Genomic DNA, 17,924 nt, shown 5'->3' on the forward strand with positions numbered 1-17,924 from the left:
AGCCAGGAGTGGCCAAACTTACTTAAAGTAAGAGTCACATAGAATAAACATCAGATGTTTGAGAGCCACAAGACATGAGAGAAGGAAGGAAGGAAGGAAAATAGAAGGGGAGGGAAGGAGAGGTGGGAAGAAAGCAACTTTAAATGCATTCTCCAAGCTTGGCTTGGAGAAGTGATTTAAAGAGAGAAATGCCTTCTCCAAGCTGGCCAGTGGGGGCTTCAAGAATGACACAATATGTGTGAAAGAGCCACATGTGGCTCCCGTGCCACAGTTTGGCCACCCCTGGGCTAGGTGGAGGTAGTTTCCATTTGAGTTGCCAACAACAGAAGGAGGGGTGTGTGTGTTACAAAGCAAGTCCGGTTTAAATCAGGATCCCGTCAGAAGAGTCATCAGTCCCTCCCCCTTGTTAATCGGCTAAGTAGTATTAGCACAACTTTGGACACGGTGAACCAGGAAGCACAGATGCATAAGCCAATTAGAAGAGAACATGATAGGGTTGCCGACTTCCAGGTGGTGACTGGGACTCTATGGCACTATACCCATCAGTGGAGGATTGGCCAGGGTGTCAGCTTGCCTATGGGCCTGATGGGCCCCCTTAAACAATAGATAATATGTTAAAAATGTTAATAACCTCTTAGTAGCTTGAAAATATAACAGACGTTCCAGTATTATTACTGTAGTGCAACTAAAATTTATATTGTATTCAGGGTTGCCAGCCTCCAGGTGGGGCCTGGGGATCTCCCGCTTTCACAACTGATCTCCAGCTGGCAGAGATCAGCTCCCCTGGGGTGACGTTGCTTTCACAACCGACCTTGGAAGGATGGAAGGCTAAATCAACCTTGAGCCGGCTATCTGAACCCAGCTTCCGCTGGGATCCAACTCAGTTTGTGAGCAGAGCTTAGGACTGCTGTACTGCAGCTTTATCACTGTACCTTTCGACATGTATTTTTTGAAAGTTATTTCTTACAGAAATTAAAATGATAGCCTTATAGTGGTGGGTGGGTCCCCTTTGTCTCCTGGCAGCCAATATTTTTAGAGCCAGCCCACCACTGTGCCACATTGAAGCTTGCCCACTCAAGTTCCAGCCCCAACATCTCCAGTATTTCTCAACCCTGAGCTGGTAACTCTTAAGTCCATCAGTAGAGCAGAATGGATTTTCCCCCCTCTGTAGAAAGCTGTTCCATCAGGAAGAATGATTTCAGACCCAACTCCCCCCCTTCCCTAAACTGCTAGCTTTCTACCTTGCAGGGAGGCTTAGTTCATTCGTGTAGGGGTACTGAAACGTCTTCACGCTTCTTGGAAATCTGGATGTTCTGTTCCATATGAAATTATTTTTGTCAGGGCTCATTGGTATCGAGTGCCAATTATTAATGCACAAAGGACATGAAGTAGTAGTTTGAGCCTCCTTCCCCCCCAACCCACCACGTGCAGCAGTTTTACAGCTGAACCAATTCTGTACCATTTCAGTGTTCCAGGGAGGCTACAGACTGCAGCTACCCATGTCAGAGCTGAATCCTAAGACATCTCCCATCCTCTTTTTTCCCTGTTTGTACTTTGAGTGATACAGGAACTGCTTGGTGGTCTATTAAAAACCAGGATACAGATTCCTGGTAGTCAAATCTTCCTTCTAAGCTGTGGCGTCTTGTGACCAAAAATTCTGCTTTGTGAGCTCCTGGCATTAAAATTGGGAGCAAGTGGTTTGGCTACTACATAAATCAGTGTGCTCTGAAGCCATCCTTCCTGAGCTAAGACAAAAATGTGTGAGCTGGAGGCTAAGAAACTGTGAGCTAGCTCACACGAACTCAGCTTAGAGGGAACACGGGTCATGGCAAACGTAGTCCTTCGCTCAGTACTTTGAGCTAACAGAATTTGTGTGTTTGCTATCGAGGCGCAGCTGACTTATTGACAACCCCGTAGTGTTTTTTTCTTTCTTTCCATGGCAGCCATTTTGGCGCTGCACCCCACCATTCCCTTTCAAACTTCCAAACGTGCCCACAGGGTCAAAAAGGCTGGGCGGGGACCATTGCAAGAGGCACACAAGTCTGGTGGACTGGCTGTAGCTGCTCAAAGGTTAACTCCCCAACTCCACATTAGGGGAGAGATTTGTAACCGGATTTCCCAGTAGATTTTTTTCTTAAACTTGAGCAGCTTTGAGGAGGGAGGTTTAACTCCCCCCTCCACACACCATTTTCCTGCTATGTGTCACCCCATACTCTCAACCAGGGGTGGCCAAACTAGCTTCACAAAAGAGCCACAGAGAATAAACATCAGATGTTTGAGAGCCACAAGACATGAACGTCAGATTTTTGACAGCCACGGGGAGGGGGAAGAGAGATGGAAAGAAACAACTTTAACTTTTAATGCCTTCTCCAAGCTGGCCTACTGGATGGTGGGGGCTTCAAGAGTGCACAATATGTGTGAAAGAGCCACAGTTTGGCCACTCCTGCTCTCAACTATTGGCCTTGAGAACACCCATGTTGCCACACATACAATATGCATAAAGAACTCGCCACTAGCATAACGGTAAGAGCTAAAACTTGTGGCTGCCAGATGATATTAGGATCTCCTGGCTATTCTATACGCAATGGTAATTGATAAATAAATAACCACACAAAGAGCTGGTAAAACGATGCGTGCAAAGGGTATGGGAGGCTCTGTCCCTCCCCCCCTCCCTATGCAACTATACCACAAGCCAGCTGTGAACAATTTTGTGTCTTTATTGGCCATATTAAATATATTATCTATTTGATAGTTACAATTTAGTAATACAATGCCTGGCAGGTTTAACATAAGTATGAAATACAGCAAAAATTACAATACAGAGAAAAAGGAGATCTAATACATTAATGCCACTAGAGTACATCAATCTGGAATGTATAGTTGTAAATATAAAATTCTACATTACATTATGCTTTCCAGTAAGCTGTCCAGAAATATAAACGTTTTGTGGCAATTACACATACAAATTTAATTTTTTTTTTAACTTTCTAGGAAGTCATAATTTTGGTTAGTATTTGTTCAGAAAAACCTATTTTTTTTTTAAAAAATGTATCTGACGTACTATTGCCAATTACATGTGAATTCCCAACCCTCCCCCCCCCCCCAATCTTTTGTCTGAGAGTTTAACCAATATTTTAAAAGGAAGGAAGGAAGGAAGAAAAGGAAAAGAAATATCCTTTGGCAACAGAAATCTGCTGGAAAGAACCTATTATTTTATTTTATTTTTTTAAAAAAAGAAAAGTGAAATAGGACAGGAAACAAGTTGTAAACAGTTTCTGCAAACTAAAGACTAATATTTGTATAAAACTTTTTCCAACACTGAAGAGAGGCTTCCATTACAATAAATGATTAACTTAAAGTTCTGCTACACATAGAACAATACATTCAAACATACATTTTTCCAGAATTTTTTTTAAAAATCAAAATAAATAGAGCACAAAAAGGAGTACATTTTTGAAAAAAAGGTTAATTTCAGATTGCACCATAAATCTACTTTTTGAAGATATTAAGTGATACGATGTCATCAATTGTTTTCTTCTGCTTTTTCCCCACATGTGAAATGCGATCACAATGCCACAGACCTTAAGCTACCATTATGAACTAACAGCCAGTGGAGAAACACTTGAATGATATCCTGTTACTTGGAACAGAGAAGTTGCAAGCTACAATGGGTTACACGTTACGTCCACCGTCCCACATACATGTGCAAGGGGCTCCGATGTTTGAGAAAGATAGCTGTTTGCAAAAAACTCTTAACAAAATATTAATGGCCTTTGAGCTAGAGGTGTGTTTTTTTTTCCTTTTGAAAGAGGCGTTCTCAAACCAAACGGGTGGTTCCCAGCTTTCCAAAGAGGGCAAATGGAAAGACAACGCAGCTATTTACTTCACAGGTATTTGCTGCGCAGAGAGACTTGAGAAAGATCAGTCCTATGTAGTGCATGGTATTCATATTTATAACTTTTCTTTTTAAAAAAGGTGTTTCACTCAAAACCAGACCCTCTCGTTGAAGAGTTCTGTCACAAAACAGAGAAGACTTGAACCATGGAAAACGAAACTGGAATATGAAAACGCTACCAGAGAGGCAGTGATTTTCTTTTTTAAACCGTTTAGGATCGTTATCTTTAAAAAAAAAAAAAAAGTATTTTCACATGCAACTCAATTGTTTTGGATTAGGTTACATGGGTGTCCAAAAGAAAGAAACAACAAACAAAACAAAAAAAAAACACAGACTGATTTTTTTCCTTGAATTTTATGTTAAGAATAGTACAAAAAACATTTTGCTCAGTTTGAGCCAAATAGTGAAACATTTATCATAAATGCACTTTTTTTTTTGTTCTCATTAAAGACAAAAAAAATTTTTTTTCTGTGCTTTTCCTCTGCAAAACGCTGCGGCGGTTCCGTTCAGAAGCACAGGGCGTTACCGTCCTCTCAGGCACTGAGAGTGAACTTGGGGGTTTGGGCCGCAAGTTGCTTGCCGACAACAAAGAAAGCCATTTCGTTCAGAAATGTCCAGTACAGAAGGGGAGAGCATCTCACCGGTGAAGGGTGGGGGGAGGGGAGACCAACGCAATCTCTTTTTGCTTGCCCATCAGCTGGGTTCCTTCAGCGTTTTTGGGATACGAGTTCTAAAAACGCAGACAAAGTTCTCCCAACCCTTGGCTCTCGAAGTGACGGTTGATTATTGGGAGTCCCAACAATTTAAAACAACGGGAAAATTTTTAAAGAAGAAGTAGAACGATTGCTAAACGTGAAGTTGATAAATGTTTTGGTTGCTTCCCCTCCCTCCCCACCCCATCTACAGTATATTAAATATGGTGTACTCTAGCGATGGTCTGTAATACAGCACTGTCCTAAGCTGAAGCATCTTTGCTGCTGTGTCCTCTCAAATATCAAGACCTGGGTCGAGGTGGTTGATCTTCCTCGCATCCCCCCCCCCCCCCCCGCCTTTCTTGCTCTGCTGTATTGGAAAAGAAAAGATCTGGCAGCGAGAACGAAGTCCAGCTTTCTGTGAATCACAAGTGCGCGTTAAGGCAGCTTTTGTTGTTGTTGCTGTTTCAAACAGCTAACCCTGATTACAAGATGCACAATTGTGCTACAAGAGGGATTTTCTTCACTTGGTTTGGGGGGGGGGGATGCAGGGGAGGAGATTGGGGGGGGGGGTGTTTCTACCTACCCAGCCTCGCTGTTTTATTCAGCAGCAAAAAATGGAAATGTGTCTCGTATAGAATCATTCCCAGCTAGCAATTTAATTGGAATTTACATAAATACCCAAGGCATAAACTTTCGTATGAAAATAATAAGCTGAGCAATTATGTCGACTTTCAAGCTCCCCCCTCCCCCTACTTGATCACAAAGTACTGAATGATAACGGCGAACAAAATGGCGACTGTCGCAAACCCAATGAGAAGCAGAAATGCAAACTGTTCGTCACTGAGCGCCTTTCCCCTGCTCTTGACGAGGTCCGGGCTGGAGTCTGAGCAGGGGGAGACGGACTCCTGTTTTTGAGATGAGAACACCGTACTGGGGCTGTACGGCCCACACAGTTCTTGTGATCCGGTCGAGTCATGGCACTGGCGCCCAGCACACACCCTGAATCGATATTCACAGTTTGTCTGCGTGTTGGTGAGGCGGAATGACGTTTCTGGTCCCTTGTATATCTGAGGAAGGAATGGATGCACAATCACACGCCAAGCAATGTTCCCTCTAAGCTGCAGAGTTAGCAAAAATTCTACTTTGTGAGCTGCTGGCATCAAAGTCGTGAGCTACTGCGTAAACTAGTGTGCTCTGGGGTCATCCTTCCTGAGCTAAGACAAAAATGTGTGAGCTGGAGGCTAAAAATCTGTGAGCTAGCTCACACTAACTCAGCTTACAGGGAGCACTGATGCCAAGCAAAATGGGGGTCAAAGAAAGACCATGTCAGCTTCTAACAAATCCAGAGTCTAGTTTGATTTTTATCCTGCTCCAAGCGTCTCTTGTGGGGCTGGGGGGGGGGGGGAATAAAAATTGAAATAGATTCGGTGCTCGGGGCAGCGAAGAGCTTTAAGAAAAAACATAAATAAAAATAAATATTCTATGAAAGAATTTAGTCCAAAGCATTTTCTCTGATGAAAAAGTGAGTTCTCGGAACTGACTGTGCCAATTTGAACCTGGGAACCTGCAGAGTATGCTCACCCCTATTTTTTGGTCCTTACTCAAAATCTTTACCCCTTTTATGTATTATCCTACCATCCCATGTTATCACAAAGCTTTTTTGTTTGCAAGACTGAACATTATTCCTACAGTGGTTTTGCAAGGCAGATTTTTGAACAGACCCTACACTGATTGATACATCCTTTCATGCTCCGCTAGAATGAAGACGTTTTGAGATTATGAGGGATAACTATATTAAGCCTTTATTCAACCAACTGTCCCCCCCTCCCCCCTCGCATTCTATGGAAACCCTGAGTCTTTCGCTTAGTGATAAGGATTCTAAGATCACTACAACAATTGCAAAATTTGTCTCAGTCCTTTCAGCAACTTCATAAAAAATATATAACAAGTGTCTTCTGCAGCTCTGGTGCTGATTTTGCTACAAATCAGCATCTAATTGGTTCTCCTTTGAATGATAAATACAGCTCTTTTTTTGCAACAGCAGATTACATTTACCCCTCTAGCAAATAAATTAATTATGAGCTTACCTGTTCAACTTCCCTCCCACAGGCAAGTTGTAATATGTAAACAATGGAATCGCCTTTCATTGGTTGCAAAGCTTCCCATGTGACCTCACAGATACTGTCTCCCAGCTGATGTACTTTGGGTGCTGGAAAGAGAGGATCCAAAAGCCCATGACTCAGGATTTAGGAAGTCCGTTTTTAATATGGGTGACACAAACAGATGCCACTTGTCCCACAATCAAGTCGGCGTGTTCCTCATCTCTCCCCAACCATGAGGTTACAGGCAAAAAGTGCATTTACTGAGATGTAAATGGCCCAATGGCCCAAGCTAGCCCAGTCTTGTCAGACCACCAAGGAAGCCAAAAGTTGCTATGCAGAGGCAGGCAACGGCAAACCACCTCTGCATGTCTCTTGTGAAGGAGGAGGAGGAGAAGATGATGATACTGGATTTATATCCCACCCTATGATCTGAATCTCAAAGTGGTCACAATCTCCTTTAGAAGAAGAAGAAGACTGCAGATTTATACCTCACCCTTCTCTCTGAATCAGAGACTCTCCTATATCTTCTCCCCCCACAACAGACACCCTGTGAGGTAGGTAGGGCTGAGAGAGTTTTCATGGCAGCTGTCCTTTCAAGGACAACTCTTACGGGAGCTATGGCTAACCCAAGGTCATTCCAGCAGCTGCAAGAGGAGGAGTGGAGAATCAAACCCGGTTCTCCCAGATAAAAGTCTGCACACTTAACCACAACACCAAACTGGCCTCACAGGGCTGTCATCAGCCAGATAATGCTGGCTTTCATTAAAACTGAGCAGGTCCCTTACTGCTTGCAAAATATATAACCAATGCCTATAATATTTTATAACCTGGTCTGCTGCAGTGTGTCCCAGTGGTCTCCCATCCAAGAGATTGCCTATAGAGCTTCAGCAATGCTGATCCCTATCCAATCTGAGGGAACCAGCTCCTAGAGAAGAGGGGTGATCTCTATTAAGTGGTTAAGAAGGAACTTGTGTGAATGTTCCTGCCTTCACTAGTTTTAGTGTATGAGATACCAGAAGCTTATGCTTGTTTATGTAAGCAGAGACAGCCAAGAAAACTCTCTCCTCAAGTTTTAAAGACCTGTCTGAATAACAGAACAGCACAATTTGTTTGTGACAAATCATCTGGTGTTTATTGTTATACAGTTACCTCATTCCTGTTGGCTGGTCACCTCATAAGTCCTATGCCTGATTCCTACCTGACCATTTCCCCATAAAGTTTAATAAACAGTGTTAATTCTGAACTACCATCAGCCTCTCTTGTGCCATTATCAAACCAGGACATAAAAAGCATTTTAACCTCCCCCTCACTTCTCTAGGTGGGCACAGCTTTTATCAATAGAGATTGAAACAATTTGGGTGCGACAGCCAAACAAAGAAAAAGGGGCTGCTCAGCCAAAAAGCAGGTAAAGGGAAACCCTGTAATGGAGGGTGAAATTGTCATAGCAACGTAAAGAGGATGGCATTGATGCAGAGGGAGGTGACTGCTGGATTCACCTGGGCCTGTGCCCACCAGCTCCACAGCAAATGCTGATGGGTGCATTTTGCTTGGGACAACAAAAGCTCTTGAACCAGCTGTGAAAGGGATTTTTTTAATATGCTCATTAGGATACATTTTAAATTAGTCTGACAAGATTTGGATATCACAACAACCAGCCTGCAATGGCTAGAAAGGGAGCAAGGACATTTTAAAAATAACCACCATTTACAAAAGAACCCAGCATGGCAGAAGCTCTGAACGCTGCCACCTTCTCCAAGCAGCCCTTCTTATTCCTGGCCCAGCACTCCCTTTGGGGGTTCACGCCAAAGCTCAAAGCAATAGATTTTCCATGGCTGAAGAGGGTTGCAGGATTCTTATCTCAGCACAGATGGTGGCTTTCTGCCCCGAAGCATTCCTCCTCAGCTTATCAAGCTGATTACAGCGTGCACTGCACCTCTGCATCCCGAGCCCCTCCTCTGCAACTCCCCTCCCCCACCTTCTGATGGGATAAAAAGACTCAGATCTCCATTCCAGCTCGTATCTGATGAAGGAAGCTCTGACTCTCAATTGATTATACTCTGGAAATCCTGTTGGTCTCTAAGGTGCTCCTGGACTCGAATCGAGCTGCACTGTGGCCAGCCAACATGGCTGCCCACTGAATAGGGCTGGTGCTGCCACTAGGCAAGCTACGTGACTGCCTAGGGCGCCAGCCTTCTGGGTGCCCCCCATGTGACTTGGCCATGTTATCAGTGGGGGGGAGGGGCATCAGAAGTTAGTCTTGCCTAGAGTGGCAGAGAGTCTAGGGCAGGGGTGTCAAACATGCGGCTCGGGGGCTGAATCAGGCCCCAGAAGGGCTTCCAGCAGGCGCCCCAAGCAACTGGCTCTTGTCTGCTTCCTTCTCCCCCCCTCTTGCTTCCTTCTGCATCTCAGCTTCCTTTACAAGGCTTGCTCAATCACACAGGAGCTACAGAGCGAAACCTCGATTTTCTCCATTGGTTGAGGGTCCTCCCCCTCCTGGTCCCCTGGGTTAGAAAGGAAAGAGCCAGAGCTTCTTTTGCCCAGTTCCCTGGATCCCATGGGAGAAATACAAAGAAAGCACCTTTATGAACAACAAGTGCTAACGTTTTAAGCATGCCTTTTCAAAAAACCCCCACAAAACTTTAGTCATGTTTGTCTGTGGCCTTTAAAAAGTTATATCTCTGGCACCTCATCTTAAATATAAGACATAGCCTGGTCCGGTCCGACAAGGTCTCATTTATGTCAGATCCGGCCCTCATAAAAAATGAATTTGACACCCCTGGTCTAGGGCCAGCCCTGCCTCTGAAAGATTCCATTCTTGTAACTGTCTAACCAAAAACGTCCCTCTCTTGCACTTCCATGTCTAAGTAAAACCTTCCTATATGACTGACCAAAGGTTCTGGTGCATTTTCCCCACGCAAAAGTTCTCCATTCAGGAAGCAATGGATGGCCTCACCTTTCAGGGCAGGTGGTGGAGATTTGGTTGTGGTGAACGCATAAACTTCAGAAAACTCCCCTTCGCCAGCATCGTTGCACGCCTGGATTCTGAAGTAATACGTGGTGGATTCGCTGAGTCGCTGCACTTTGTACGTGTGACAAGGTCCGCTGTAGACGGTGGTGAACCTGACAAAAAAGGAGGGCACGTCTGTAAATCTCCTCATTTGAAAAGATAAGTGTTCCGAAAGATGTGCATGCTGGAAGCCCTGCCTTGGCTCCGTTTGCAAAGAAGCAACGTTCCTTTCATTGAAAAAGTCCTGAACGTCCATATCTGCGGCAGCAAATCAAGCATCAACCGCTTGCTGTGTTTCCTTAAAAAAAACCCCACATCACTATAGCTGTTACTCCGCTGAAGAAAATTTAATCGACTGATCTAAACTCATATGATCGATTCAGCATAAACGTACACTTGAGAAAAGAGCACCAAAGAAAGAATATTGTTTTTTTTTTTTTTACTATGTTGGGACGTCTCCCAGCAAACTTTTCTTTTTCTAAACTAAAAAAAGCATTCTGTCTTCAAGACAGCATGGGAACTTATTTGAAGTACTCAAATGAATGAAAGTATTTTAAACATCTGGCCTGATTAAGCAGGGGCACCATTTTAGTAAAAAAACAAACCAGGAGGTTGGCAAAACAAAAGTCAAGGATGACTTTTGTGGCATGTCAACCATGAATACAGTTTTTATTCCAGCAGAAGCCTTCAAACCTAGAGCTCAGGTTGCCACTTCTGGGCTGGGAGATACCTGGAGATTTTTGGTGTGGAGTCTGGGAAGGGAGAGGTGTAGTGCCATAGAGCCCGCCCTCTAAAGCAGCCATTTTCTCGAGGGCAGCTGATCTCTGGAGCATCAGTTCTAATTCCAGGAGATCTTCTGGTGTCACCTGGAGGTTGGCAACCCTAGTAGCCCACTTTACCAGGTACATGAATTGCATCTTTCGCCAACCACTGAACACTGTGGCTCTAACTGTTAGAATTTCTAAGCTGAACTTTCACACTACTGAAAGCTTACTGCCATGTTTTGGCTTTGCAATTTCTTATTTTTATTTATTTTGAATATTATTTTATAAAATTTATATCCCGCCCTCCCCTGACGGGCCCAGGGCTGCTAACGACAAATTAAGCCACGTAAAACATTAAAAACAAAATTTCTGTTTGTTTGACTTAGTCACTGTCACTGTATCCATCACCAGAAATTCTTATTTAGTAGGGTTTTTTAAACTTCCACCCTTCCTGTTAAGAAGCAGAGGGTAGCAAGCCACTAAATGCAATTCTGCCCTCATGACAAAGATGTAAGGTTGTTTAAATAGTCTGCCCAAGACAAGATCATCCAATGAGTGGAGATTTGAATACAGATCTCCTAGGCCAGTGGTGGCGAACCTATGGCATGGGTGCCAGAGGCGGCACTCAGAGCCCTCTCTGTGGGCATGCGCGCTCCCTCGCCACCCCGCCCCATGCACAAGGCTCTGGAGTCATATCTCACTGAAGCGCCTCCTCTCCCCAAACTCAGGCTCCTTCCCCCAAATCTCCAGGTATTTCCCAACCTAAACCTGGCAACCCTAATGAGGCCTCCTTCAGAAAGACAACAGGGCACGCCAACCTTTTTGAGCTCGTGGGCACCTTTGGAATTCTGACGTGGGTGGGTGAGTGCAACCACAATGCAGCCCGCAAGCACAACACACAGAGGAAAATTCCTTGCAGGTGTTCCTGCAGTTTTAAGGAGGGGGTTAGATGGGACCCACTAGGGCAGGGGTGGCCAAACTTGCTTAACATAAAAGCCACATAGAATAAATGTCAGATGTGTGAGAGCCACCAGACACAAATGTCAGATGTCTGAGAGAAGGAAGGAAGGTAGGAAGGAAGGAAAATAGGTGGGGAGGGAGGGAGAGGTGGAAAGAAAGAAACTTGAATTTTAAAAGCATTCTCCAAGCCACTGGCTGGCTTGGCTTGAAGAAGTGGTTTAAAGAGACAAATGCCTTCTCCAGTGGGGCTTCAAGAGCCACATGATGTATGTGAAGAACCACATGTGGCTCCCGAGTCACAGTTTGGCCACCCGTGCACTAGAGAGATGGGTAGATGGCAGCTTCACATTTTCATGTGGCCAAGACCTGGTTGCGTTTCATATTTCAAAACTGTTGTGGCACGGTTCAAGCTGAAGGGAAGAAGAGAGCATGGATGTGTGAGGATGCGGGGTGGTGAGGAGAGATCAGGACCTTAAATAAAGCACATTTTTTGGAAGGGATGTGGGCTTATTACAGGAAATGTTGGATCCCGCTAATCTGGCAGAAACAGTGGCCGGGATCACCTCTCGTTTAGGAATGGAAAGGGAGGAACTGCAGGCTTCCTTGCTTTCAAATACGATGCTTCTGACAGCAGTATCTGAGCAGAGCTCTTTCAGGCTACAGGGACCATAAGGCAAATTGTTGATAAGCTGTTTTTGAACTGTTGCACTGCTGTTCTAATTTTCCCGAGCATCTCTGACAAGTGTTTGTCCAGCCACTGCTTAAAGACTGCCAGTGAGGGGCACTGTTGAACAACTCTTACTGTTATAAAGTTTTTCCTATGCCAGTCCTCTCCTCTGCTGCCAGCAGGAACAGCTCCCTACCCTCCTCTACGTGGCAGCCCTTCTAATACTTCAAAAGAGCAATCATGTCTCCCCCCTCAACCTCCTCTTCTCCAGACTGAATATCCCCAAGTCCCTCAGCCTTTCCTCATTGGGCTTGCTCTCCATGGTTACTCGGAAGTAATCTACCGTGAGCACTGTGGCACCTACTCTCTACACATGCACAGGACTGAAGTTTAAGTTTAAAGAAAGATATTGGATTTATATCCCGCCCTTCACTCTGCATCTCAGGGTCTCAAGAGTAGCTCACAATCTCCTTTATCTTCCTTCCCCACAACAGACACCCTGAGAGATAGGTGGGGCTGAGAGAAGCTCTCCCAGAAACTGCACTTTCAAGGACAGCTCTGTGATAGCTATGGCTAACCCAAGGCCATTCCGTCAGCTGAAAGTGGAGGAGTGGGGAATCAAACTCAGTTCTCCCAGATAAGAGTCCACGCATTTAACCTCTACACCAAATTGGCCCTCCTTTCTCACATCAGACTTTCTAGTTAATACAGTTCAGACTATCCCTGAACTTTCCAAGGGTAGCCATGCTGGTCCATAGTAGAACAACTAGATTCGAGCCCAGGAGCCCCTTAGAGACCAACAAGATTTGGGGGAGGGGGCACAAGCTTTCCAGCATTAGAGCTCCCTCAATTAGATAAAAGGAGCTTTGACTCTCAAAAATCTTGTTCTCTAAAGTGCTGCTGGACTCAGATTTAGCCATGTAAATCAGTGGACTCCTTTCATCAACTTAATTTATTAACTAACATCATGTATCCTCTGCCTTCCTCCCCCAAAAGGACACTGAAGTGGTTTGACACACTCTTCCCCTTCTCTTTTATCCTTGCAACGAACCTATGAGGCGGGTTAACTCAGAATATATTACTGGTCCAAGGTTTCCAAGCAAGCTGCCAGAGTGGAGTGGGCATATGAATCAGAACCTCCCAGATGTGATTCGGACACCCTAACCACCAGCTCCTACTAAACACACTATATTTTAATGTATTTTTTCCTAATGGCAAACTAGAATGATGTTTATAATGTATGTTACATGCTCAAAAGCAAATTAGATGGACAGGAACACCTCTGGGAAAGGCATGTTCTCAGTTTAACCCAGACCTGCAAGCAACAGAGCAATGAACAGCCTCCATTTATTGCCTTCATTCTCCCATCATTCTCCCATTCTGACATGTTACTATTTAGTTGGTTTCCTAAGCAAATGCTATCCAGACCAAATGTTCTTTCAGTTTGTTAATTTCACTATGAGTTGTTTTTTCCTAAACTAAAACCTAAGTATTCAGGTTAAATTGCCGTGTTGGCACTTTGTGATAAATAAGTGGGTTTTGGGTTGCAGTTTGGGCACTCTGTCTCTAAAAGGTTCGCCATCACCATCCTAGGTTCTAGTCTAACACCATCACACCACGCTGGCTCTGCAGAGTAAGAAGGTAAGATTGTCACCCGATAGCCACTAAGGAATGTTTGAGGAAGGAATTTTTAAAAAGCTCTTTTGGTCTTTCAATGAAGTACTGCCAAAACAATGAAATAACAATATGGATGAGAAAATAGCCAAGCTATCAGACAATAAAGCAGCCGCCCCCAGTGATTGCAACTGACTGGCATTTTCAAGCAAACTGTCTTCTTCCATACTTGGTGTAGTGCTTAAGAGCGGCAGACTCTAACTGGAGAAGGTTTGATTCCCCACTTCTCCATACGAAGCCTGCCGGGTGACCTTGGGCCAGTCACAGTTCTTGAAGAGCTCTCTCAGCCCCACCTGCCTCACAGGGTGTCTGTTTTGCAGAGAGAAGGGAAGGTGATTGTAAGCTGCTTTGTGATTCCTTCAGGGAGAGAAAAACAAGAGTATAAAACCCCACTCTTCTTCTCCTTGTATGTTTAGCTCATTTACAGGAACCTGATTCCATGTTCGTAAGCTGTATTACTGGTGGGGACCGTTACTGGGGTCTTTTTGGTGGTGGCAGCAAGACTCTTTTAGGAGCCAACTAAAATAATCAACTTATTTTGACTCCACTGCTTACTGAGGCAGAGGTAAGCTCACATCTTTATGAGTAAGCTCGTATCTCTGTCTTGTACCTTACTGGTTGCTTTAAATTCTCTAAACAATGTATGGATTTTAGTTTTACATAAGCTAGTTTGTGGACGCAAAGGGTCAAAAATTCAGGACAAATTTTACCTAAACCGAACAAGATTTTCCGGGGTCACATAACTAGCTCAGATTCCTTTGTTTGTTGGAGATATTTCCTCAATCTTTTCTTGTTTTTTTGCTATTTTTTTGTAGTGTGTGTGTGTATTCATGCCTGGATGTCATGGCGACCCTACTGGGACATGGAGGAAGCTCAGAGAAGTGGCTTGATACAGCCAGCCACAGCCTCCCATTCCTGGTATTCCAAGATGGTCTCCCATCCAAGCCCTTGCCAGGATCAGCCTTGCTTAGCTTATGAGATCTAGTGAGATCAGGATTGCCTGGGCTATCCAGGTCACGGCACAGCTCCTCAACCTTGAGGCTACAGGAGAAAAATGCCCTCTTTGCCATGCTTCCCTCTGTGACACCAACTTCTCACACAGTGTTTAGCATTATCCACACGCTAGCTCTTATTGTTTTCTAATTCAGTAATCTTAGCCCTCCTGCACTGTTCACTGAAAGGAAATCCTTCTTTGCACAGAGAGTGATTAAAACGCTGCCAGAGGATGTTGTGATGGCCACGTGCACAGATGACTTTAAAAGCAGATTAGATGGCTTCATGGAGGAGAGGTTCAGCAGTGGCTACTAGTCCTGATGACTAAAGGAAAGCTCCACGTTCAAAAGCAGTAAGCCTCTGGATCCCAGAACCAGGAGGCAACGTCAGAGGAAAGCCTCAGCCTCTGTGCTCTGTCGTTGGCCACCCAGAGGAACTGGTTGGCCACGGTGCGAGACAGGAGGCTGGACTAGATGGACCAGTGTGATTCAAGGCAGCTTCAAATGCGCTCCAGGTGGTTCTCACCTGCCAAACCTGTCCTCCATCTGTAGGTTGAACTGCGTGGGATTGGCGATTGAAGCTCTGCTCGGACCTTCGCCCCACTTCAGTTTAAGGCTCTGGTAACTGAAGACGACACATTCCAGGTGGGGGGGATCTGGAGGTAAAGGCTTTGTTTTTGCCTTGATGGAAGGGCTGAAGGGACCAGCTCCGAGACTGTTGACGGCCTGGACTCTGATCCTATAAGAAGATGGGAAGACGTAAGTTACAATTACGGTGAAACGACCAGGATGTATTTTCAGGCCACGTGACAGAAAAACATCCACCTCTTGCAGAGCTTCCGCATGGCAAAGATTCTTGCATCTTGCATAGAAGACAGCACTTCGCTTGCTAGGTTTCTTTCTCCCTTAACACAAGGCTTTGCTAGATGAAAAGAACCTACCAAGTGGAACCTCTTCTTCTGTATGCAACTTTCAAAGCCACACGGGACGAAGACAAACAAAGTTGTCATGGGTCTGAGTTTGGCCTTTGCAGGCTGTTCCGCTCCTCTGGCTCACCCATCACTGCTTCCTGGCTAGCGAGGTTTCTTATGCCTCCCCCGTGACACCCCCTCCCAATAACCCTTCCCATCCCACCCCATCCTACGTATAGCCTCGCTCTGCTTCATGAACATATGAAGCTGCCTTATACTGAATCAGACCTTCGGTCCATCAAAGTCAGTCTTGTCTACTCAGACTGGCAACAGCTCTCCAGGGTCTCAAGCTGAGGCTTTTCACACCTATTTGCCTGGACCCTTTTTAGTTGGAGATGCCGGGGATTGAACCTGGGACCTTCTGCTTACCAAGCAGATGCTCTACCACTGAGCCACCGTCCCTCCCCTACTGTTGGAAGAGGCTGATGTGATGGAGGGAAAGGAAAGGTCCCCTGTGCAAGCACCAGTCATTTCTGATTCTGGGGTGACGTTGCTTTCACAACGTTTTCACGGCAGACTTTTTACGGGGTGGTTTGCCATTGCCTTCCCCAGTCATCTACACTTTCCCCCCAGCAAGCTGGATACTCATTTTATCGACCTCAGAAGGATGGAAGGCTGAGTCAACCTGGGGCTGGCTACCTGACCCAGCTTCCGCCATGGAATGAACTCAGGTCGTGAGCAGAGCTTAGGACTGCAGTACTGCAGCTTTAATACTCTGCACCACGGGGCTCTTTGATGATGGAGAGCTCCCCGCAAAACATAGGTTCTACATACAGACTAGCTAAAATCATGGAGAACAGATCTATCAGTGGCTACTAGTCATGATGACTAAAGGAAAGCTCCACACTCAGAGGCAGTAAACCTCTGGATACCAGAGCCAGGAGGCAACATCAGAGGAAAGCCTCAGACTCTATGATCCTGCTACCAAAAAAAAAAAAAAATTGGAGCAGGAACTCCTTTGAATATTAGGCCACACCCCCCTGATGTAGCCAATCCTCCAAGAGCTTACAGGGCTCTTAGTAAGAAAGAACAGTGCTGGTGGAGGGAGCAGGAGGCCTTCAGTGACAGTGTTGAAGCTGGAGGGGCCAAGAGTCTCTGGCAGGGAAGGATCTGCCTATCAGAGCAGAGAGATCAGGAAGGGACAAGGCCAAAGGGAGCTCTTGGGGTTAGAAATATTCAGGGTTGTTTTTGTATCAGGAACTCCTTTGCATATTAGGCCACCCCCCCACCCCCCGATGTAGGCAATCCCCCAAGAGCTTACAGTAGGCCCTGCACTAAGAGCCTTGTAAGCTCCTGGAGAACTGGCTACATCAGGGGGTGTGTGTAGCCTAATATGCAAAGGAGTTCCTGCCACACACACAAAAAAGCCCTGGCTAAAACGTTTCCATCTGCTCACATTTTCTCTGTCGAGGAGCATTCAATCTTATGAGCCTTTAGCACTTCTGTGAGAACAAGGCCAGAGACTCCAAGTAAGGAGGTGCTTTTCTTCCAGCCTTCTTCGGAAAAGCTGCAAACTTATTTCTGAAATTTTACCCTGTCGACAAGCTTGCTGGGGTATGTTGGGCTGAGATGGGGGGCACAGATTAATATGGATCTGAACGGGGGTTCAGCTCTAGCATCCCAGCCAGCAGACCACCCCGCCTCATCTTCATCAGAAAAGGCAGGATCCCAGCGGTCCAGCTCACTCAGTCCTGCCTCTTACAATGGACGTGGCTCTCAGGGGTCTCTGGCAGGAGGGAACCCCCCCCCCCGCCCAAGGCTGGCTAACCGAGACCTGCTACACTGTTTTATACCCTGCAATTCACCTTGAGTCTCAGCAAGAAAAGGGGGACGATAAATCAAAGAGAAGTAAATAAATTTAAAAAACCCTGCCGGGCACATGACCAAAGTCTGAGCGAGGGCACCGTCTGTCCCTTGGCTTCCAAGAATTCCTAAAACGGGGTTTCTAACATGTCTTTTTCACATGCGAGGCGACTGAAGCCTGCTAAAGGACGCCCTCTGGTGTTCAATCAAATTGACTTTCCGCCCTCTGGAGGAGGAAGCTGAGGGCCAAAACAGATGAAAGGCAGGAGACACGAGGACCCTCACTTTTTTTGGAAAGTGCCCTGAAATAGCAGGAGTTGCAATACTGTGTGTTGGGGGGGGGGGGTAGTTTCCCCACAGCTGCTTTTCCCCTAGCAGCAGCAAAGATGCTTGG

General features: G+C 45.5%; 1 protein-coding gene across 1 annotated transcript in view; it reads right to left on the bottom strand.

The window, feature by feature from the left end:
• Window positions 1–2,697: 2,697 nt before the first annotated feature.
• LOC132579566 (fibronectin type-III domain-containing protein 3A-like) overlaps window positions 2,698–17,924 on the bottom strand; it is a 115,672-nt gene continuing 100,445 nt past the window's right edge. Inside the window, exons 23-26 of the mRNA XM_060250021.1 lie at window positions 15,283–15,495; window positions 9,646–9,812; window positions 6,678–6,799; window positions 2,698–5,657 (exon numbers count right to left, since the gene is read on the bottom strand). Coding sequence (XP_060106004.1) covers window positions 5,340–5,657; window positions 6,678–6,799; window positions 9,646–9,812; window positions 15,283–15,495 — 820 coding nt within the window. The 3' untranslated portion in view covers window positions 2,698–5,339. The remainder of the gene's footprint in view (window positions 5,658–6,677; window positions 6,800–9,645; window positions 9,813–15,282; window positions 15,496–17,924) is intronic.

This window comes from Heteronotia binoei, chromosome 11 (assembly GCF_032191835.1).
Source record: "Heteronotia binoei isolate CCM8104 ecotype False Entrance Well chromosome 11, APGP_CSIRO_Hbin_v1, whole genome shotgun sequence".
NCBI lineage: Eukaryota > Metazoa > Chordata > Lepidosauria > Squamata > Gekkonidae > Heteronotia > Heteronotia binoei.